This window comes from Protopterus annectens, chromosome 3.part1 (assembly GCF_019279795.1).
Source record: "Protopterus annectens isolate FY-2018-M chromosome 3.part1, PAN1.0, whole genome shotgun sequence".
NCBI classification, from domain to species: Eukaryota; Metazoa; Chordata; order Ceratodontiformes; family Protopteridae; genus Protopterus; species Protopterus annectens.
In genome coordinates, this window is record NC_056732.1 from 1045578752 (window position 1) to 1045602111 (window position 23360).

A 23360-nucleotide genomic window follows, 5' to 3' on the forward strand; every position below is an offset into this window, starting at 1 on the left:
GGGGGCCTGGGCCCCTTTTAGTGGAATGTGTTCTGACCCACTGAGGGGTTGTTTCCCATGGTGCTTGTAGCAGAAATGGATGCAATGTGCTAGCCATTTGGAAATTGTTTGTTTGAAATGGTCTTGCTCTCTGGCCCTGTTGCAAAGCTGACTAGTAACTGGTCAGATTTTTTGAAGGGCTTAGTCCTATCAAGGTAGAATCTGAGCTGTCTGTGCACATCCAAGGAATGCAGGATCCTTTCCCCTTTATTTTGAGGATTAGAGAAGAAGGTTGGCAACTGGATGGATTGGTTGAGAGCCACACTGGACACCACTTTCGGCATAAAGGAAGGGTTAGCCCTGAGGGAAACCCTGTCACATGGAAAATAATGAAGGGGTCCACAGTCATAAGTGCTTGTAGCTCAGACACTCTTCCAGCTTAAGTGATGGCCAGAAGCAAGGCTGTTTTCCAAGAAAAGAATTTTAACTCTGCTGACGCTGCAGATTCAAAGCGGGGAAGTGTGAGCTTTTCCAGTACAAAGTTAAGGTCCCAAGCAGGGGTGGGTGTTCCCCTTGGCGATCTTAAGTGGTTTGCCCCTCTCAGGAAATGTTTGACAAGAGGGTGCGAGAAGAGAGGTGGCTAAGTGTTGTAATGAGCCAAAATGGCTGAGGCATGTATCTTAATGGAGGAGAAGGACAGGCCTTTGTTGAGTAAATCGGCTACATAACCCAGGATCAGGGGCAGGGAGGGCAGAGATCTGCCCTCCTCTTTAGATTGAATCCAGGAGCAGTAACTTTTCCACTTAACAGCTTAAGATTTTCATGTACTGGATCTTCTGGCTTCAAGAATGACATCCAGCACCTGCTTGCTTAGGGTTGCTGGGGAGAATTCAAGGAATAAGCCAGGCTGCAAGATTTAGGGTTTGCAGTTACAGATGCCAAGTCTGTCCCTCCTGTTAAGAGAGCAGGGTTGGGGTCTAGTGTAGGTGCTAGGGTGGCACCGGTGACAGGCTGCGCAGGAGTGGGTACCAGTGCTGGCATGGCCAGTCTGGGGTAATCAGAATTGTCCTTGGTCTGTCCTGTCTTACTTTGAGTAATACTCTTGGGAGAAGGGGCAGAGGTGGAAAGGAATAGATTGAGAGATTTACCCACTGAAAGGATAGGGCATCCACTTTCCAGGTACAGAATTTGCTGAGCTGGTGGTTGCAGAGGGAGGCAAAGAGATCCACCTCTGGGGTCCCTCATTTCTGAATCAGAAGGTTGAAGGTGCTGTTTCTAATTGCCACTCGTGTGGGTCTAGGAGATTTCTGCTTAAGTCATCTGCCAGTGTGTTTTGTTTGTCTGGCATGAATTGAGCTTGCAGATGGACTTGCATGTCCAAGGCTGTGTTCCACAGGGCCATAGCTAAAGTGCAGAGTGGGATCCCCCCTGCTTGCTGATGTACCACATAACTGTGGTGTTGTCTGTTTTTATTAGCAGGTGTCCTGGAGAGAGTAGGGATCTGAAAGCTGTCAGGGCATGTTGTACAGCTAGCATCTCTTTTTGGTCGATGTGCAGATGAATTTGACTTGGGCTCCAGTGGCCTTGGATGCATTTGCCGTCCATGTGTGCTCCCCAGGCACAGTCGGATGCATCTGTGGTTAGGGTCTGGGTGGCGTGGGGTTGAGCAAAGGGCAGTCCCTTGTTGTGGCTGCATGCTGCTGCCCACCAAAGAAACTCTGTCCTTAGACAGGGTATGAGAGGAATGATGGTTTCCAGGTCCTGAGAATATTGGCACCAAAGACTTTTTAAGTACCACCTGAAGTTTCCTCATATGCAGTCTGGCATATGGAATTAATAGGATGCATGAGGCCATAAACCCTAGGGCCTGCAGGATTTTCCTTGCACATAGCTGGGTTCTGGTGGCCATTTGAGTGCAACAGTCTGTCAGATATGCTTGTTTTCTGATGTGAGGAATGCCATCTGGGATGCTGTGTCCAAGCTTGCTCCCAGGAACACAATATTTTGACTGGGGACTAGTTTTGATTTCTTTTCATTGATGGTGTACCCCAGGGATGTGAGAAGGTTTTTTACAAATGTCAGGAGCTGCAACAGCATTTCCTGACTGTCCACCTGTATGAGGCAGTCGTCCAAGTACGAGTAAATTTGGATATTTCTCTGCCTGCAGTAAGCAATGGCTGGAGCCAGGCATTTTTGTGAATACTCTGGGAGAAGGGGATAAACCAAAGGGAAGTGCAGAGAACTGATAATGCATAGATCCGGCCCAGAAACATAGGTATTTCCTGCATGACTCCCTTATAGGTATGTGCAGCTAGGCTTCTTTTAAGTCTAGGGTGACTAATCAGGCATCCTTGGCTAGCATAGGTAGAAGCTGCTGCAGAGTGAGCATTCTGAATTTTGGTACCACCAGGAAAGTGTTGAGAATTGAAAGATCCAGGATTGGGCACCATGAGCCCTCTTTTCTGGGTACCAGGAAAAGTCGGGAATAGAATCCTTGACCTATCTGCTCAGTCAGAACTGGTTGAATAGCCCTTATAGAGAGCGGGGATAGGACATGGTTTTGTGCCTCTGCCCACTGGTTTGGGGGAAGGTCTGGGAACCCTTTTGGGTTGGCAGAGAATGGAAGTAGAATCTGTACCCCTGGGATACAATGTTGAGGACCCATCGGTCTTTGGTGATGGACATCCAGTTGTTTGCATGAAGGGCAAGTTTTCCTCCTAGGGGCACAAGCAGTTGAGTAGAGGTGGGGAGTGGAGTAGAGAAGTCATTGCGAGTTCTTTCAGTAAGGACTCAATGAAAAGCACCGTTACTGCATATGGATTCAAAACACCATTCCTTTATTGTTAAAATCTCCAGTTATCTTTAAAATCTCCAGGTATATCCTTAAAACATAGTTGATTGAGCGCTTTCTTCCCTCTAAAGCAGGGATTTCATCAGAATCTTTCAGTAAGGAGGTGGCTTAGCACTCTCTACTTTGGGGGTGGGAGTACTCCATTGCTTAGATCTCTGCATACCCTTAGACTGTAGTCTGGGTGGTCTGTTTCTCCTGGGTCTAAGTTTGAGCGGGGCTGGAAAGGACCAGTATTTCGGGTGGCAATGCCTACTCAATCTAGGAGGCAGTACTTATAAGAATTCTTTAACTATCTGCATAGATTTAGATTTTTCTTCCATCTTTTTAAGAACCTCTTCTGCTTTGGTGCCAAACAGATTGTCCTTGTTCAAAGGAGCGTCTAAGAACTTTGATTTGACATCGTCTGGCAAGGTCTGCTCCTTAAGCCAAGCATGCCTTCTCAGTACAGAACCAGTGACTGCTGCCCTGCAAGATGCTTCTAGGGCGTCAAAGCCACACTGCAATGTATGTTTCCTGACTTGGCTTGCAGAATGCATAAGCTCTTGCAATTCTTTATTTTCTGCAGTCTGTAAAAGTTGCTACTTTTTGCTTAATAAGTTCCATAATATGTTGTTAGTACTTCAGTATGTGAAATTGACAATTCAAAGCCTTAATGGCGAGAGTTGCAGAGGTATATACTTTCTTACGCCATCTGTCCAAGGCTCTGGAATGCCTGTCCTAAGGAGTGGGATTCTTAGCTGCAGTTGCCTTGATACCTTTAGGCCCTTGAGAAATGATCTCTGGGTCAGCGATAGGATTTTTTTAAAGAAATTTGTGAGAGTCAGGTACTCTGTAGTACCTGCCTGGTTTCCTAGGAGCAGGGGGTAACGTATCAGGAGTAAGACCGGATTCCATAATCAACAACTTCCAGGACTGGGGGTACTGCTAAAGGGTTATGATTACCCACATGTATGATGTGGCAAGTCTAGAAATTCTCTGAGTCTCTTTTTGGACTGAGGATAGTCTTGGCATTCCCAATGGAAAAGCTCTCAAAGTATGTAAGGTTTCCCCAAAAGAAAAGTCCTCTGGAGGAGAGGCAGAGGGAATGGATTCCTCTGCATCTGAATCCTCATAAGCAGATAAGGGTATGTCTTCATAATCAGATACCTCAGAGTTGTCTGACTCTTAGTCTGTTGAAGCTGCTGGGGACTGGTCTCTTAGCAGGAGAAAGCTGACTTCCCCTAATCAGCATAATAAGGTCTTCTGCCATTCTAAGCATTTGATGTGGTGGCAAGGGAACAGGTGCATGCGCTTTGGTCATCGGTTTTCTAGGCGTAGCTCATACTCTTGGCCTTAGAAACATGGTAGTTTTAGACAGAACTGAAGTCGTCGGTTTGTGTCGAACATCGGTAGTGTGAAGAACTTCCTCAGAAGCCGATGTCTGCTCAGCGGCTCTGGACCCATCCAAGGTAGAGACATCAGCAGGTTCCATAGTCGAAGAAGAGTTTCATGGCATACCGGACTCCGAATGGGTCTCAGCAGAGGCCTGCGAATCCACTGAAGCAGGCATCAGGGGTTGCGAAAGTGCCTCACTGAGTACCTGCGAACTAGCAACTAGCTCAACGGAAGCGTCAGCGGCAGCTTTGGACCTGTGCGGTCTGTCTCTGTCTTTATCCTTACTTTTTTTTTGGAATATCTGTAGTCGGATGGCTTACCGAAGCCATTTCGGAATACGGAGATCGAGAACGAAAGTATTTAGCGACAATAAGGGCCAGATAATGAATGGTTCGGGTGTTGAACAAGGCACAAAACTGACAGCGAGGTACATCGTAGTCTGGGCCTAAACAGGTGACGCAGTAAGAATGAAAATCTCGGTGTGGTATTTTCTTTCCACAGGCAAGACAATTGTTAGCTTTTTCTGACATCGGTTAGAGCAAGAAAAAAGGATCCCCAATGGGGTACTTGGCTTTAGAAAACTTCAGGATGATTCAATTCATAAATGAAAAACTCAGGTACTGGCCGACCGGCACTCGTGCGAACTGCTTCTGCTTCGGGCTCTTCGGCAAGAAAGACTGATGTAATGGCATTGGCTGCCTGTTTTGATACCCCTGACGATCTGACGTCAGTCCTGGAGCGACAGCATCCGAAGCAAGAATACTAAGTCTCTGGTATTCGGGCTGACTGAGGATTACCTGCAGGCAGATAACCCAAGTGTGATGACTTCAACAGTGAAATATGAAGAACATTTACTGCAGCAGTGAAGAATTCAAACATCTACTGTTACTGGTAAGTGGACCTCACACAGCTGTACTATGCTCATTACTCCATTATTGAAGTAGCCTTTAATCCATTTGGGATGATTACTTAAGCATATTCAACCTAGGAGGAAGAGGAAAATGGATTCAGGAGTGCCTGGAGAATGGTCCTAGCAAATCCTATCCTTGATCTAGAAAAAGAATAAAGTTTTAAATGCCTTGCAAACATAAGTAAAGAGGACCATGTATTTGCCTCTAGAATACTTCTATAATTGACCCCTTTCCAATATGCTAGTGAAGAAGAGAAGGGTCCAGCAGAATAAGCCTTTACACTACCTGGAATTGGTTTACCATTGTAGGAACAAAAGGCAATAGCTGAGGACAACCATCTGGAAATAGTCTGTTTTGACAGAGGCTGTCCTTCCTTTTGTTTTTCCCCAACATAAGAAATAAATGGCTGATCAGCTTTACTAATTAACTTAGGTTTGCCAACATGGTACCAGAGCTACCCATGCATGTTCAGAGTATGTGGAATCCTTGCTCTCTTGTTCTGAGGTTCAGGATAGAACTCTGGGAGTTTGATGTCTTGATTTAACGTGAACACTGATGCATTTTTTTTTCAAAACTGTTAATTTAACAGTTTGGCAATTACATAATTTAACTCACAATTACTTATCCATGCTAATTCAGCAAAATTACAGCTGGAACCCAAAGTGACGTAACCACCTTCTTCCCAGCCACTGATATTAATGCCATACACTTTTTAGTATGTTTAATCTTCTGCATTCGCAAGTAACTTTTAAAATTTTACTTAAAAAGGGGTGTGAAACAACCCTTGGTTTCTGTATAAAAAAGTGTTTGTATGTATCTTTATGCATGCCAACACTATTTTATGCAGAAACCAATGTTTGTTTTACACCTTTAAACATAATCTTTAAGTCTGAGACTGATTTAAGTTGTTTGTTCTTCTTTTGGCTTTTCCCAGTTAGGGGTCGCTACAGTGGAACTCTGGTCCGCTAATGAATGACAGTAGATTTTTAGGGTGCCGAGGTGCAAGCCCAACCTTCAACGAAGGCATGTCCATTCACACGTCTTTCGAACGCCACTCGACCGCGGGGAGGACATGCAGACTCCACACAGAAGGCGCTCCAGCCGAGAATCTAACAGGAGAACCTCTTGCTGTGAGGCGACAACCCTACCGCTGCACCAAGAAGCTTAGAAAAATTCTAGATAAAAATCCACCTTCCTCTGAGTCACAAAAGCCTTTTGCTGTACAATGTCTATGAGACAGCCTAGAAAGACAATCCTGTTAAAGGATTTCTGAACATTTATATGGAACCCAGATTGGACAGAAGAGAATAAAATCATTGTAATGAGTTTTGAGGTCTGGGAAAAGATTCTGCAAAGAAAAGCAAGTAATTTAAATAAGGAACTATACGAATGCCATTCAGTCTGCAATAAGCAATGGCACCCTTGTAGCTGTAGAGAACTGATCATGTGACCAAAACACAAATATGACTAGGGGCAGCTTGTGCTACAGGACTGCGGGACTGCAGCCCTCCCACCTGTAAAATGGGTCCCCACCTGTAAGTCCCCCCAATGTAGAACATATAAAAATAAAAAATATCTCCCACCGTAGAACATATAAAAATAAAAAAATAGCTCCCGGACTCTGCGCATGCGTGCTTAGTTCCTGAGACCAGAACTCCAAGCATGCATGCTCAGGCATTCCTGAGCTCCAGACTGCTCAGTTAGGCAGTCCGGAAACTCTGCCCTTCCAAACCAGAGATCTGTGCAGTGACGACTGCACAAACCGGAAGGTCACCGGACTGCATCACCCGCAGGCTGGACCAATAAGCAGGAGGCTCCAGCCTCCTCACATCTCACGGGAGACCACAGGAGGACTGATCGGGCGGGCACAGGATCGCGGACATTTCAGGAAACAGTATGGAGGACTGATCAGGCAGGCACAGGATCCGGGAATGGAGGATTGATCAGGTGGGCACAGGATCATGGAGACCACTGGAAATTGGTGAACGCTGCAGAGAAGTGTGTTGCAGGCCATTCTGGAGACAGGTAGTGTGTGTGTGTGTGTGTGTGTGTGTGTGTGTGTGTGTGTGTGTGTGTGTGTGTGTGTGTGTGTGTGTGCACGTGCGTGTGTGTGTGTAAAATGCCCCAGTTGCTTCATGGTGGTGGGTAGAGAATAAGGCTTGAACCCTGTACCTTGGGCCCAAGTGACAAGAGCCTGAATTCCCTACCCACCACCATTTCTAAAACATTTGCAGATTTTTGCCTCATATCTGTTCTGTTCCTCATAAAATCTGTGGTTTTTCTGTATTTTTGTTACTTAAAACAGACAGTAGTGCAGTGGTGCAGTGGTAGCAGTGTTGCCTGACAGCTATAGGTTGTCTGGTTTGACTCTTGGCTGGGGTGCCTTCTGTGTGGAGTATGCATGTCCTCCCTGTGTTTGTGTGGGTTTGCTCTGGTGTCCTCAGTGGATATTTGGCCCTATTTTTTGTATTCCCCCATTATTGGCTTCATCCAGGTTTTTTGTGCCAAGGTTGAGAGCTATGGTGATAACTGAACTCAGTGAATATGTTTGGGGGCTGTATTCCCCCATTATTGGCCTTGTTCAGGTGTTTTGTGCTAAGATGTTGACAGCTAAGGTGAGAAGTGAATTCACTAAATGGTAGCCATTTAAGTTTCAGTCTTCCTTTCTTTTATAAAAACAGATGATTTGGCATAGTGGTATGTTGCTCTGGCTGTTTTGCACAGGGACCTGGGTTCAATACTTGGCAGTGAAATGTATGGTGTTAACACAGCATTATATTATAGCAACTTTCCAACATTATACAAGCAATGTTTAAAATGTGTCCTGGTTTTTGGGTTTTTGCCCCCCCCCCCAAATACATTTTGGCTTTGTCCAGATTTCTTGTGCTGCAAAGTTCAGAGATACAGCTGAGTGTCGAGTAGATTTTACAAGGAGCTGAGAGCTGCAGGGGAACAAAAGTTTAGTGCTGCTTATGCAGAGTCTGCTTACATTGTAAATAGCACAACAGGTAGTGTACTTGCTTTTGATGCATAAGGCTGTGGGTTCTACTCCCACAGTAGGTAGATCCATTGCTGACACTGTACTCTGTTGTAAAGGGGATGGATGCTGCAGTCTTCTTTGGTGAAGATACCTAGTAACTATAAACTTGTTATCAGTTTGTCATCCATTCCCTATTGCGATATTACTAGCATTATAATTTTTTTAATGCAACATAAGCAATTTATTCCTCAAGGGCAACAGGCACTTTATTTGTAGATGAAACAATGACATATAAAGTTGTTTGCTAGCAGTAACCTCTTCATTAGTTAACAGATTTATTTAATGTGGAATTATTTAGATGACTTTTACTTCTTCAGAGATCGTGCATATTTACTGATACTGGTGGACTGTTGAATTTTGAGTAGACGTTTATGATGGAAATGTTCTGAATTGGGCAGTTTCTGTCATTATTGGTGCATGTATTTTGTTTCAATGTTTACTGGAAAAGTTTTCAAAACAATACATTTAAAATGCCCTCTAACAACTGTACTCTATTGTACAAGGAATATAATTTAATACAGTCAGGAAGGTGTATCAAAGAGCATGTGTATGTTTCATGTTCAAGGGGCCTATGATTTGAAAACAGCCCAAAATTAATCTTCATCTGCCACTGGCAAAATGTATTTTCTTTGAATGTGGGTTTCAATGCTGTTTCAATGAATGTGAGTTTCAAGGGCAGAGAAGTTTTAATGCTAAGTCTATTTTCATTGTGAGACTGCATTGCTTTGTTTAGCAGATATCTATTAGGGTTTATGCTGTAAAATATAAAATAAAACTTTCAAATGAAATCCATATCATCGTAGAAGTAAAGCAGTATGCACATTACAGTGTTTATGGCAAATGGGGCGAAATAACCAAGGAATTGGAATGGCAGCAGGGGGACGCTCCATTCAACCATGATTTTGTGGGGGGTGGCAGCAAACTCAGACAGCTCCGGCTGAACTATACCTCTCAACTGTCCAGAATTTTGCAGAATGAATAGATTTTTGCTTCTTATTTTGGGTTTGTTCCACATAAAATTTTGGTTTTCTGCCAAATCATTTAGGAATGGTCACTAAATAATGACAGACATTGAGTTTCAGACATCATAACCTTCAGAAAAATGCATGCTAAAGCAAGACCTGTTATTCTATCAACTATCTTAAGTTTATGCAAGAGCATTTTTTATTACTGTTTGCATGTTTCCCCCAATATATTTGGCCTTGTCCAGATTTCCTGCATTAAGAGGTTGAGACGTACGTGCAAATAAGTCACTTTATAAAATTAGGAATATCCAAACCTCTCAACTGTCCCCAATTTTGGCTCAAAATGTTGCTCTCCCCCTAATCCCTCTGCAAAATGGCAATTTTGGAAGAAAATGTGGAGGGTTTACAATTATAAATAACTGTAATGATCAGAGTTATAGATTACTTTTATTTCAGAAATGCATGTAGATGATCTTATTTTGTCAGCTGCTCAAGTTAACAGTACTAATTTTAAAAAGGTGTCCCTTCTTTGACAGGTTCCCAGCTGTACTGTGTGGCAATTTTATATTTTTGCATAATATTTTTGGTCCGTTTTTCATAAAATTGTGGTTTTCTGGCAAATTAGTAGCAAATCATTAAAAATTGAAGTTAGAAAATAATGGCAGACATTTGAGTTTCAGATTTCATACCCTTCAAAAATTCATACTAATGCAAGACCTACTACTATTCTATTATCTTTCTAAGTTTATAAGAGCAATATTTAAACAGTGTCTTTATTTTTGGGCCTGTGTCCCACTTCTATGTATGGCTTTGTCCAGATTTCTTGCTCTGAGGTTGAGAGGTAAGAGTGTCAGAGCCATCACAGTCAGCCACAGACATTTCAAACTGTGACATACTTGTTGCACCCCACTCCCCATTGTAGTGGCTCTGGATGTGTCCAAGCAAGGCAAGGAGCAGTTATGCAGTGTAAGTGTGCAGAGTATTCCCCCATCCAAGGTAGACCACAAGTATGACCGCGGCTTTTCATCTGTCCTTGATTTTGCAGAATGTTCTGGTTTTCTGTCATATTTTTATACTGTTGATTTATGCTTCTTATTATTCAGAAAATGCATGCTGTTGCAGTGCCCTGTTGCTCTGTATTAAAGTAGCAATGCTTTATTGACCATCAGGTAAGCTTGTCAGAGATTGTAAGATGCAAGTAAGCTTTAATAAGCATACTGTTAAAGAATTACCAACATTGAAAGCCTTTTCATTGTTGCCATGCAGAGAATATTTACATAACTAGATAACGTATAAGCCTTAGATATTGAAATGCATATGACAGTATTTGAAATAAAGGACAGGATTACAGTATTTTCAGAAGCTCATTACATTTGTTGGAGACTTGCAGTTATCTTTGCAGGCTTTACCCGTAAACTAAACAGAATGCCAAATCATGTGTGGTCCATAACGTGTGCAGTGATCCTTTAAGCAATTTATCTTGAGCTTGTTTCTTCTTTGCTGTTCATTTTTTACTTTGATCATGTGTTCCCCATGAAACAAGTAGATAGTTGTTGTCAGGCAGCAGGTCTTTTTTGGATAAGAAACATTTTTACAAGTGGGGGTATCACAGAGATAGCTACTTTCAGCATGTTACTTGGTAATTTTATAAAGCTGAATATAAATTATAATTAGAACTGCAGTGCAAGGAGAAGTGGTTTGAGCCGAGTGCTGCTTGCTTTATTTTATACTTGATTTTGACTGGCATTCCAGTAATGTATTTAAAAAGCAATTTATTTTTCATGCCTCACAACCTTTGTGTTTCCATCCAGATATTAAGTAAGTTGTCATGTAGCCAATGCATTGAAATATTTTTTCTTCTACACTTCATTTTGTCTTGACTGGACTCTCGTAATGACAGTTTGGCACCCAGGACAGCGTATTTAATTAAAGTTCCAGTTGTTGTGGTTTTGAGCATAGTTCCACCCCTTTCTAGTTGGTCACACCCCTTCCCATTGACCCCACCCATTCAGCTGTCTCCTGCAGCTCCCCCCTTTAATTTGAAGTCACCATCCGCCACTGAATATGACAGTACAAGTCTTTTAGATATAGTATCATAAACTTCTCTGGGGAATGAAAGTAACAGATTCTAAAGTGTCAACAGCTTGAACTTTGGAACTTTCACATATACAGTTAGAAAGCAAAGATCTAAAAGTGGTCTCCAATAAGAATTTTTCTTTGGTACCAGAAACCTGAATATAAGCCTTTGCTCCTTTAACTTAATGGCACTGGTTCTTTGACTTCTAGGGCAACTTCTAAATAACCAGAAGAAAAACAAAATTGGTGTGGTTTGGAAGATGAAGAGGAACTCCCCTGAAAGGAGATATTTGTATCCAGTGCCAAATGTATCCCTCCTGAACCACTTTAACTCCCTTGAGTCTGAAACAATCTTACCAAACAGAAATGTATAAAGCTAGTTGCTGGGACAGGTGAAGAGGGATACCAGCAAGAGTTGTGGGGGTGGGGGAAAGGAATGCTGGTACAGTCGTTCTGCACACTGTCACTTTCCAGGAAAAGATTCTGGTTTCTTGTTGTTCCCCTCTTGCCATATCTTTTTGCTTCCATCTGACTTAAGAAGGCAACAACTGTTTTATTTCTTAGATGGGAAAGAAGGCCTGTGAGAACTATAAGGGGATCTAAACAATCTTGGAAACTCCAGATATTAATTTCACTCTCATCAAATTGTTTGAGGACCTGAAAGTGTAGTTGGTAATTCTCTCAAAATGTTTGTACAGAAAATTCCACGAGCCTCTGTTAAGAATCCTATGCACTAAAGTGAAAGATGAAGATATTCTCTTATCAAATCTGTCCAACACCTTTCCTTTCTTGTCAAAAGGGGAAGGACTGGAAGACAACATAGGTCTGCTCCTAGATGGCAAAGATATGGATATGGCCATACAGACCTGAGGTGTGGGGAAATTTTTGTTAGTTTGAGAAACTTTCTAAAGCCTGCCTTTTTATGAACTGAAGGTTTAGAATCAGTACTGTTACAGGTAACATTAAATACATCCTCCAAGACAGGCACCAATGGAGGAAAGGGAGTAGAATGAGGCACATCTTCATGAAACATCTCATAACATCTCCTCAATTCAGGGGGACATCTACTTGTTCCCGAAGAACATCTCACTGATCATGGCTACAGTCTGAGAAAAGGAAAATTCCACTAAAGGAGGTTGTGAGATCCAGCTTTCTTTTGAATCAGAGAACTGGGCTTGGGAATCTACAGGAGAGGAAGCCCCATCCCTATCTGTACCACAGTCCTCTGGCATGTCTTTCTTAGGAATGTTTCTGCTGATATCTTTTTCAGATAAGGATTTCTGAGTACCAGGATTAACAGCTTACAACAATTTCTCAGTTAAGGTAAGAAAATAACCTTTTATAACAGCCACCATGTCTTCAGATGAACAATGTTTAACCTTTTTTTTTCCTTTACAGGTATGGCTGATGACCGACTTGGAAAAGATACTCCTGCCCCATCAAGAGGTCTTTTTCCCAGGCTATATCAAGCAGCATTGGACTGTCTCCCTGTCCCAGCAAAGATGTTTTTCCCATGCCCAGATCAGACACAGGAACAAATTAAGAGGACATGGCTGATTCCCAGTTCATGGTGGCTGAATGGGCTACACCAGAGCAAGCAGGAGAGCTAAACGAATGGTCTGAGGAACAATTAATGCCCACTGCAGTCAACTACCACTGGGTGATGCATTGTGCCACCAGAGTCTGCAATGACTCTTTGACAAGTTGTTTTTTCTTTCTATGTACTGCGTGAAGCAAACCAACAGCAGCAAGCTAAGTATCCATGGTGTGACTGATGATAATAGTAAGCTTGAGTGGAACAAGCCACTCAGAAGGTAAGATGTCATATAGTGTTCACAAATAATGCACTTACAATCACACACACACAGTAGTGCATATATACTACACTAGATTTCTGTGAGAAACCCTACTCATAAAAATCAGTCTGAGAAACAATGGCAGGAAAGTTGTCATACAGTGAACGCATGCACTAAAATATCCCATAACAAATAAATAACTCCCAAATGCTAAAGGTGGTCTGTCACAAAAACAGTCAAAATTAGCAGAAAAACTACAGAAAATCCACCCAAGGATGGCCAACCAATGAAATCCACAAGTGGTCCAATTAAAATATAGTCCTTTAATAAGAATAAAACTTCGACTTGAAAATAAAATAAAAAAGGTCAAAACTGTCCCTTGACGATATCCCATAAGCGCTTTCAACTGTTGTCTTCCTCAGATTATATGATCTGAGGAAGACAACAGTTGAAAGTGCTTATCGGATATCTTCAAGGGACAGTTTTGACCTTTTTTATTTTATTTTATTTTCGAGTCGAAGTTTTATTCGTATTAAAGGACTACATTTTAATTGGAACACTTGTGGATATCGTTGATTGGCCATCCTTGGGTGGATTTTCTGTTGTTTTTCTGCTAAAATATCCCATAACAGTTCCTGCCCAATAAAAACACTTTCCAAAACTTAACTTGGAAATAAAATACAGTGGATAAAAAAAGTGTACACACCCCTGTTAAAATGCCAGGTTTTTGTGATATAAAAAATGAGATAATAAATCATTTCAAAACTTTTCCAACCTTTAATAGGACGCATAACCTGTACAATTCAATTGAAAAACAAACAAATCTGCTACGGGAAAAAATATAAAAAAATAAGAAACATACAATAAGCTGGTTGCATAAGTGTGCACACCCTTAAACTAATACTTTGTTGAAGCACCTTTTGATTTAATTACAGCAATCAGTCTTCTTGGGTAGGAGTCTATCAGCATGGCACATCTTGACTTGACAATATTTGTCCATTCTTCTTTCCAAAAGCGCTCCAAATCTGTCAGATTGTGATGGTATCTCTTGTGCACAGCCCTCTTCAGGTCACCCCACAGATTTTCTACTGGATTTAGGTCTGGGCTCTGGCTAGGCCATTCCAAAACTTTAATTTTCTTCTGGTGAAGCCATTCTTTTGTTGATCTGGATGTATGCTTAGGGTCACTGTCGTGTTGAAAAGTGACTGGTATTTGGAGCTGTTCATAATTCCCTCCACCTTGACTAAAGCCCCAGTTCCAGCTGAAGAAAAGCAACCCCAAAGCATGATACTGCCACCACAATGCTTCACTGTGGTGATGGTGCTCTTTTGGTGATGCAAAGTGTTGTTTTTGCGCCAAACATACCTTATGGAATTGTGGCCAGAAAGTTCAACCTTGGTCTCATCAGACCACAACACATTTGCTCACATGCTTTTGGGAGAATTTATGTACTGTTTTGCAAATTTAAGCCAGGCGTGGATATTTTTCTGTGTAAGAAAAGGCTTCCATCTTGCAACCCTACCCCATAGGCCAGACATATGGATAATACGGGAGATTGTCACATGTAGTACAAAACCAGTACTTGCCAGAAATACCTGCAGTTCCTTCAGTGCACTATGTGTTGGATTATTTAATATTTGTGATTAATAGAAGAGGATTATTACACTTTTGTGTAGTAATGGGGGAAGAGTTTTAAATGGCAAAATATATAAATAAATAATCGCATTATCTTGTTATTTTAACATGTATAATATTATATTAATGATTTGTAAGCTGCAGCAGATTTTAGCTAGTTTTTTTTATGAAGTTTTAAGTATTGGTAGGTGGAATGTTAGCACAGTAGTTTCACTATTCGACAGGCAAACTAGGAACTTCAGCATCTATGGTAGGTTGTGTTTTATCAGTAATATATATAATGACAGATGTAGACCTGTTTTTGTTATTTACAAATTTTAGTAGTTTAATTTGTAGAAAGGAAGAATTAAAAATGTGTAATATTAAGAGTGTTAGAGGAATGCATTAGAGTCTTATATATAAATTAATATGGTGGATGAATGTGTCATATTATCTTTTAAAGTAAATATTTTTACATACACAGTATGGATAGTTTAAATCTATTATCTATTAATGTAAACGGATTAAACAATGGTAACAAAAGGAAATCATTAATGAGATCTAAAATTAAATTGACAAGAGATTATATTCTTGCAAGAGACTCACTTGATCGGTAATGCAATATTTAAATAACTTAAGTTACAAAATGTTATCATATGCTTCTTTTAACAAAAAGAGGAGAGGAACTGCAGGGGTCTCGTATGTAGTTGTGGAATGACCAAATTCCTCCATTTCCACCAAGAGTAAATGTTATAAGGACTGTTACCTTGACCAGTGACAGGGGTACTCTGCACGTGTTGGTATTTAACACACATGGCTCATATGAGGTATAATGCAAACTAGCTATGCTAACAGTAATGCCCAGGTGACTGAACAGTCTGGCTTGATTGATAAGTGTGTCTTAAAGCAGGTGCAGGTATGAGCCAATTAGCCAATTACAGAAAGATATTGGACCTATGCAGCCTCTAGAGAGCCATTATTACTGTCATGTACTTGGTTAACACCGAAGGGCAGAAATATCAACTTAAAATTGCCAGTTCCTAATCAAATATATACATACTTCTTGGACTCCCTGGTGATCTTTAGGTGGAGACAGGCATCATGAAGGTCCAAACAGCATATGCTACTTCATCATCTTAAAAATGGCTGGCCTCTGTGTACTGAGACCATACAGAACTTTTGCTTTACTACATATTTGAGTTTCACATTGAGATAGCTGAGATCCAGAACAGGTCTGACGTCCTGTCATTTATGGCACCTAAAGGAACTTTGAGTAGTAACCTCAGTCTCCTCTGTAACAATAAATCACATCCTGATCAAATTTCTCTAACAGATTATACAAATGTCTGGTGTCTTCATGTATAAATGCAGCAAAGGCTATCCATCTGTCTTGTCCATTTGCTGCCCCTACTTTCTTGCTGAACTCCATTATTCCGATTTTTGATGTAATCACACTCATCAATACCACTTGCAGCACAATAAGAAACAACAACACATCTCTAGCCACTCTGGTCCTCTCTATCACTAAAATCCTCCAGTACTTCTGCAGTCAAACCCATCAATAATTACATCTAAAATCCTTTGTTTTGGCTGTTCAGAGGTTCAGTGATATCAGTTAGAATCCAAATGCACTTTCTCTCAATTCCATAACTTCCACAGCCACATTATCAATTACCTTCCTTCCACACGGGTTCTCCTGACTTCTGGCCTCCATTATTGCCAAATGAGGCACTCTTCAAAACACACTTCCATTGAAGAGGGGAATTTCCCCAGTACCTTTGCCAAATTTGCAGTAGTCAGTATAACATCACCGGCTTGGAGAGATGGAGCCAGGACTGGTATCCAGGCGATGGGTTCAATTAGCAGATCTAGTACTGGAGAAGCCAGAAAGGGAAGGTGATGTCGAAGGGGCATGCCTAACTTGCCTTATCTGGGAGGGTGGAATACACATCCTTGGGGAGTACACAGAATAGTATGATTTCCCCTGCTGGAGACCGGGGAAACCACCAGTGAGTGAGTTTGGAGGAGAAACAGGGCTGCTTAAAGGAACATTCCTGGCAGAAGTCGGTGGGATATCAACCATGATCAGCATACTGCACATCCTCTTCCCTCCACTGTGTTATGGATGTAAAGTAGAAGAAAAAAAAAAGAAAAAAATCTTTATCCACCCCTGATGGCTAACTTATGGCTGCCTCCCCTCTCAGCTGGCTGTCATTCCATTGAATGAGAACAAATAGGCCATTAACTGACATAGGACTGATAGTCAAAAGACACTGGGGGCAAACAGTGCAAAAATAAAATGACCAAAATTCTAGTATGACCAACCTAGTCAATACACAAAAGCAAACAAATACACCTGCATGTTTCCAGGACATGCTAATAACACAAACTTGCATCTAATAGCTGTCCATACTGGTCTTTGAGGCTATGTCATCCCCTGTTGATTGCAAGTCTGTAAGAGGGTGAACCATACAATGACTTAAAACCTCTCCTAAAAGAAAAGCCAACTATTCAATTTTTCCTTTCTTGACTAGCTCTTCAGTATTCAGGATATTAAGTAAACCATGGCCATCACTGGCATGGACAGACACCCTACACCTATACACCTACAGCATCAGCACTGTAAACAAGCTTAGCCCTATGGCTGGTCTAAAAACGCTAGAGAGGAAATATATATCTATCTATCTATATATATATATATATATATATATATATATATATATCTATCTATATATATATATATATATATAGATATATATATATATATAGATATATATATCTATATATATATATATATCTATATATATATATATATCTATATATATATATATATATATATATATATATATAAAATACATACATACATACATAGGTTCATAGGTGAATACTAGGCTAACTGCCCTGAAGTATTATTTTAAGCCTAGCCAATAACCAGAAGCCAGGAACAAACCCTGTACCTTATGTCTATGAGATTAATACCTTAATCATTATGCCAAACCCATTTCAAAACATATCACTTCAATAAATGAAGCTCTTACCAGAGGTGAAGATCAAACCTTGTAACTTGTGCATGGGAGGGAAAACATTAACCACTGTGCCAGTTTGTCTTTCAAAGGATATGTTCATAGATTAGTACTAGGCTAACTGCCATTGTGAGTCAAGCCAGTTATGCCAACTGGGAATCAAACACTGCACCTTGTGCCTGTAAGGTAAACACCTTAACCATTATGCCAACCTCCCATCCTAGGTATATTCAGCAGACTCCTGATTCAGGCACTTAGTTGTCCCAGCCAAAGAATTTAGGCTAAATCAGGCTTTCCAACAATCAAACAGTCTTCAAAGTGTAACCTTCTGCAACAAAATTCCAGGAGACCCAAGACTAGTGGGTCAGGCTCTTGTTGTAGCTGGCACAGGACAGGAGAGGGATGACATGGTTATGACGGCTTGCCTCTTTCAGAGGTGGGACTGGGGCACATGCCTGGACATACTCTCCACTGTAGAATACCTGAGCATGTCTACAAGGGGGGTAAGGACAAACTAATTAAGTACTTACTGAGGTGCACAGGCAATTCACACTGGTCCATTACAAGCCAATTCCATGGATGTTTCATTTGTGCGCAAGAGGTGCCATGGCTTAATTACAAAACTGCTGTCCCTAGTACTAGAAATGACAAATCTCACTCCTGGCACGCTCAGTCCTCACTTCAGCAAACAAATGGGGCACACAACTCTCACTCCACAGGAAGGAATGGGTGTATACAATATACAGCATGGGTAGACCTTGATGGTCTACAGGGGAGCTGCCAAAAATGACGATTTTACTGAATTACTCAATAACAAATTTGCATCATGTTGCTGTAGGTTCACATGTAAGTACTAGGCTAGCTGCGCTTGTGGGCTATTCGCAGCCTAGCCAATTTCCTTTCTTGTGCTTCCATTTGGTTACAGCTTGTCCTTACTCATCCCATGGTTCAGAATTATGTATTACTCCTAATGAGAATAACTGGGATCACACCATGCATGGGATAAAGCATTTAGGAGCTGCCTCTCTCTGTCCATTAGCAGTAGAGGGAGCAGTCCTGGAGTAAATTTTATGTTTCCCATCCAAGTTGTTATTCAATATGGACAGGGATGAACTTTGTTTAATGTGGAAAGAGAGTCTGTTCCAGAGCAGCAGTGCCCTCTGAGAGATATACCTGTCCCTCCAAACCTTTCTGTTGATGTTACAGAAGTGTTTATGTTTAAAACTTCAGATATATGCCACTTGTACTACAGCACTTTCTCTTAAAGTGTCTACTGAAATTCCAAGGACTGCAACTGTGAAACAGAACAGCGACACAAAGAACAAAAAAGGAAACGTACACCAAGACCACTCATGGCACTTCACTGAATTTCCCTTACTCTGAGGTGCAGTGATCTAACAGTTAATGTAAACAAATACAAAAGGTATGTGGGGTACTTCTCTCATGTCACAGGGTGAAGGGGGCAAAGCCCCTGCAAAACTAGTTCAAAATTCACTCTACTTTATTTGCCAGCTGCATTTTACTGTTAAGGACCTGAAATTTGGTGTCTCACGCTTTCAGCATGGAGCCTGCTTGACAATGCTTCTCTAAACAATGCAAACATCAAAGCAATTTAATGTTTTTCATTTTGCACTGTATAACATATATTTCTCCTACTGGCAAAAACAAAGTAGTTTTTTGTAACATCACAAAACCCTACAAAAGTAATGGCTATGATGGAACAGGCACCTGTTTTCAATTCACAAACAGAATGAAAACTTACTTTTCTCAGAAAACTTTCAAAAACTAAAGTAAACAGCATGCAAAACATACACTGAAAACCCAGCTCCATTCTTCAGCCCAGAAGACTTCTTTACTTACCAAGTTCAGCCAAATTGCCGAATGCAACTAGGCACATCTCTGTCAGTGCTGCATTAACACAATGAATACCTAAAAGTTTCACTAGTGTAGGAATGACACCCATGCTGATCAGCTGTGTCTGAAGGATATCTAGAAAAAAGAAAAAGTGCACACATAATCAGTGAAACCGTACCTCCGTAATTCAATACATCATAGCTGCATGCATAGTAAAAACGTGTATTTTCATATCAATAATACGAAGCCAAAAGTAACCAGATACGAGTTTACATTTCACATACATAGCAGTCATACATGCAAACAATGAGCACACATATCTTATAAGCAGCCTACTACTGAGAAGTATAGAGCTTACCAGATAGACTTTACCAGTTTAAATGGTGTATAACTTTACATGATATGTATTTTCAGTAAGCAACTCTAACAAACTTGTAGTATGGTGTCCTTCAGAAGAAGCATTAAACTGAAGCCCCATCACCTCGAGCTGGTGGTAGTTCAGGTGGATGTAAAAGATCCTATGGCACCTATCAGAAACAGTAGGGAAAGTTCACGATGCCCTGACCAAATTTTCCCTAATCGTATAAATATCACCCTGGATCTCCCCTAAAAAGAGGCTACTGCTAATGAGACTACCCCAATCAACAAAGGGCAAATAAGCAAAGAAAATACATATAGAACTCAACATACCTTAACTGAATAAACAAAACTGTACCATATGGCAAGAAAGAAATAAGTGAAGCCTGAGCAAAGAAAGCACAGTCTTGTGTTAGCTCAGAGTAATCAGAACCTCATCTTGAACATAACTAGAAGAAACTTTAATACAAGAAGTACTGTCAGTACCTAAATAGTTCCTACCACATAATACTATTCTGATCTTAGAAGCACAGAAGTGGGACAAGAGATGGCAGGTGTCACAGGAGAAAAAGGATGAAAGAGATTACTGAGAAGAGTGGTGCTGAAGATAGAATAGTGGCAAATCCTAGGCTCCCTCTTTTCTGTACTAACAGTATGAGTGTTTGTAAAATAATAAATATTCTTTAAGGGAGACTTTCAAAAATCATTTTAAAACCATTTCAGCCTTCGGTGAAATCCTGCTCAATCAATGCAGCAAAAATATGTACCATGTCAAAAGGTATGGTGGAAATGTATCTGCATCTCAACACCAACACAGTCAAGCATACACATTCCAATATGGCCAGTGAGAACCCCAGGTTAAGTGCCCAAAAAATGACCATAAACTAATATGGATTACCTTTAATGGCAGTGTTTTTTTTCAGACTTTTTGATAACAGATGCATGATTTATTACTGTAGCTGGACAGTTATGAAGCAAATTAATTTGTAAATGATTTCCTATAGAAGCTAGAGAGAGTAGGCAATGATATGTACTTACTTAAAAATAATTAATTTGTATGTTGTTGACTGAACTCTGAAATCTAAGTGTACCCAGAAAGAGTGTGACCTGTAATTCCTAGACTGGATGTAAATGTGACAATGCTACAAGGAAGACAAGACCACAGCCTGCACCCTAGCTAAAATAATATTTCCAGGTATGGGCTGTTATTCAAGATTACTTAGAAATAACTGTGTGATTGTGTATAAAAAAATCATTTGTTCTGGTGTTTGTCACAGTAAGAACAAATGGAGCAGACAGACAAAACCCCTGGAATTCTGTTCAGTGATTTTTATGGGCTCTCAAGCATGTAACAGCCAACCAGGGGAGAATGTGTCACTGAAGAGCAATTGAGTACTCAACTCAAGGATATCAAACACTGTGTCGAAGTGCCACGCATGGAACCACATTAAAGTAAAATAACAGGACCAGTGTTTTCAAAGCATGCATGGTTTACTGAAATATAATAAACAACCTCTGCCACCCTCACCTGAGGCCCCAGGGAAATCATAGAGAATGAATCCCAGTGGAAATAAAGATATCAGCCTGAAACCATTTTAAAATGAAGATATAATTTCTACATGCAACAACCACCATGAGAAGAAACAACAGCTCCAGTTGCTGCCTTATTCTGTAAACAAACATCAGATTTGTGATAAATGACCATTCTGATCGTTAATTAAACTGATCACCACCCAAACAGCATACATTGAGAAAATTGCATCATTTGTCTAATACACAGGCATTAAATGTAAAGTTATCAAACTGGCACAGTGCCTGTGGAAGGTACTCAGGTGTACAAAATGGTACACAATGAGTAAATGAATTGTGAAGTGAATTACCACTGCATGTGTATTACTTTTGAAAAACTACTGCAATTTTGGATCCTCTACGGACATATTTGTTTGCTCTTTTTTTACTATTCACAGCCTTTGCCTAACGCTCTTACAGTCTCCACACTGCACGCACTATCTCAGCCTCAATTTCTCTCTCTTCCACCACTACTCCCTCCACCCTGCTCACCTCTCTTACTCACCCACACTCATCCTCTTTCCCTCTACACCCTCCACATTGTAATCCTTTATCTACAGTGTCTAATATTAATGCTACTTCTCCCTCTGCTGTTTCTTCCAGCCAGCACGTGGTATTTTCTCCCTCCACATTGTAATCCTTTATCTACAGTGTCTAATATTAATGCTACTTCTCCCTCTGCTGTTTCTTCCAGCCAGCACGTGGTATTTTCTCCCTCCTGCCCAGGAAACCAACTGACCGGAACGAACCCTGATATTGGGTGGACCTACTCTTCCCAGGGAAAAACTCGTCTCTTCATTTTAAATATATATGTAAGCTACTGTGGGATTTCTGCTAATTATTAATGTCCTATTGTAAGAAGACTTCAGTAGCTGTAAGTCTAGATAAAAGCAGAGCCCATGACAGCGTGCACACTCGCAGGGATAACCACCTTCACCCGAACTGCTGCATTGCCATATTGTCACCAGAAGGTGGCAGATCCCACACCAACTTCATACATTTTTTTGCCTGTTACCTTTACAGTGTCCCTAGCCATATCCAACTTTCCCTCTTCTGAAGAACAATTCAGACTCTGTTAGGGTTTCATTACTTTATATCCACTTTCTGCTCTTCAACTTACTAGATTCATGGTCAAACTGCCATTAACTAGTAGTGTTCTTCACTCACCTCCTCTCACTGATACTTTTTCGGTGCTCACCTCTGCAGGGGGTCTCTTCCCGCTCCGTTTGCCCTCCGGGCTTACTCCGCTCCCCTACCCTGCCCCCAAAACCAACCCACCTCCACTACCTGTAACTTTATACATACCCTAGCTCCTCCCCACCCAATTTCATTCCAATCAAGCCTCTCACACAAAGCCCCACCCACAAATTACTCACCATCTTTCAAACCTCCACTCCTCAAATCTCAACTCTTTATAACCCAAGTAGCCCTCCTAATCTCTCTCTCTAGTCTGACCTATCTCTCACTTCTTCCCAAACCTTGTCATAACTCTCACACACACACTCCACCACACCTTTGCAACAACCCCACCTCCCATCTTACTCCTCAATTTCCCATGAGCTCTTTGTCTGTAACCCAACCTATCTATTCAAACCAAAACAACTCCCACCTCTACACCCTCTGTACACAGCTCTTCCATTTCATTCAAGGAAATCACATATCTCACACTACTCTAACAACTCTTACCCTACAACTCTTACCCTACACTACCTCTCCCTTCTCCTACACCAAATTTCTCTCTCCCTTGCCGGAGATATCCACCCCAACCCAGGACCCTTCTCAAACACTACTCTGAGCATACCAAACACCCAACCCACAAACTCTAAATCAATTTGCATTACAACATTAAATGCACAAAGCGTGAAAAATAAAATTCCTTCCATGCCTGGCTCTCACATAACCACCCCAACATACCCGCCATCTCTGAAACCTGGCTAAAATCCTATATTAA

At 41.1% G+C, this 23360-nt stretch overlaps 1 protein-coding gene across 2 annotated transcripts in view; it reads right to left on the reverse strand.

Annotated features, from left to right (window-relative positions):
* RAP1GDS1 (Rap1 GTPase-GDP dissociation stimulator 1) overlaps nt 1-23360 on the reverse strand; it is a 1654780-nt gene that overhangs the window by 750460 nt on the left and 880960 nt on the right. For both annotated transcript variants that reach the window (XM_044067200.1, XM_044067199.1), the window contains one exon: nt 19490-19618. In XM_044067200.1, coding sequence (XP_043923135.1) covers nt 19490-19618 — 129 coding nt within the window. The remainder of the gene's footprint in view (nt 1-19489; nt 19619-23360) is intronic.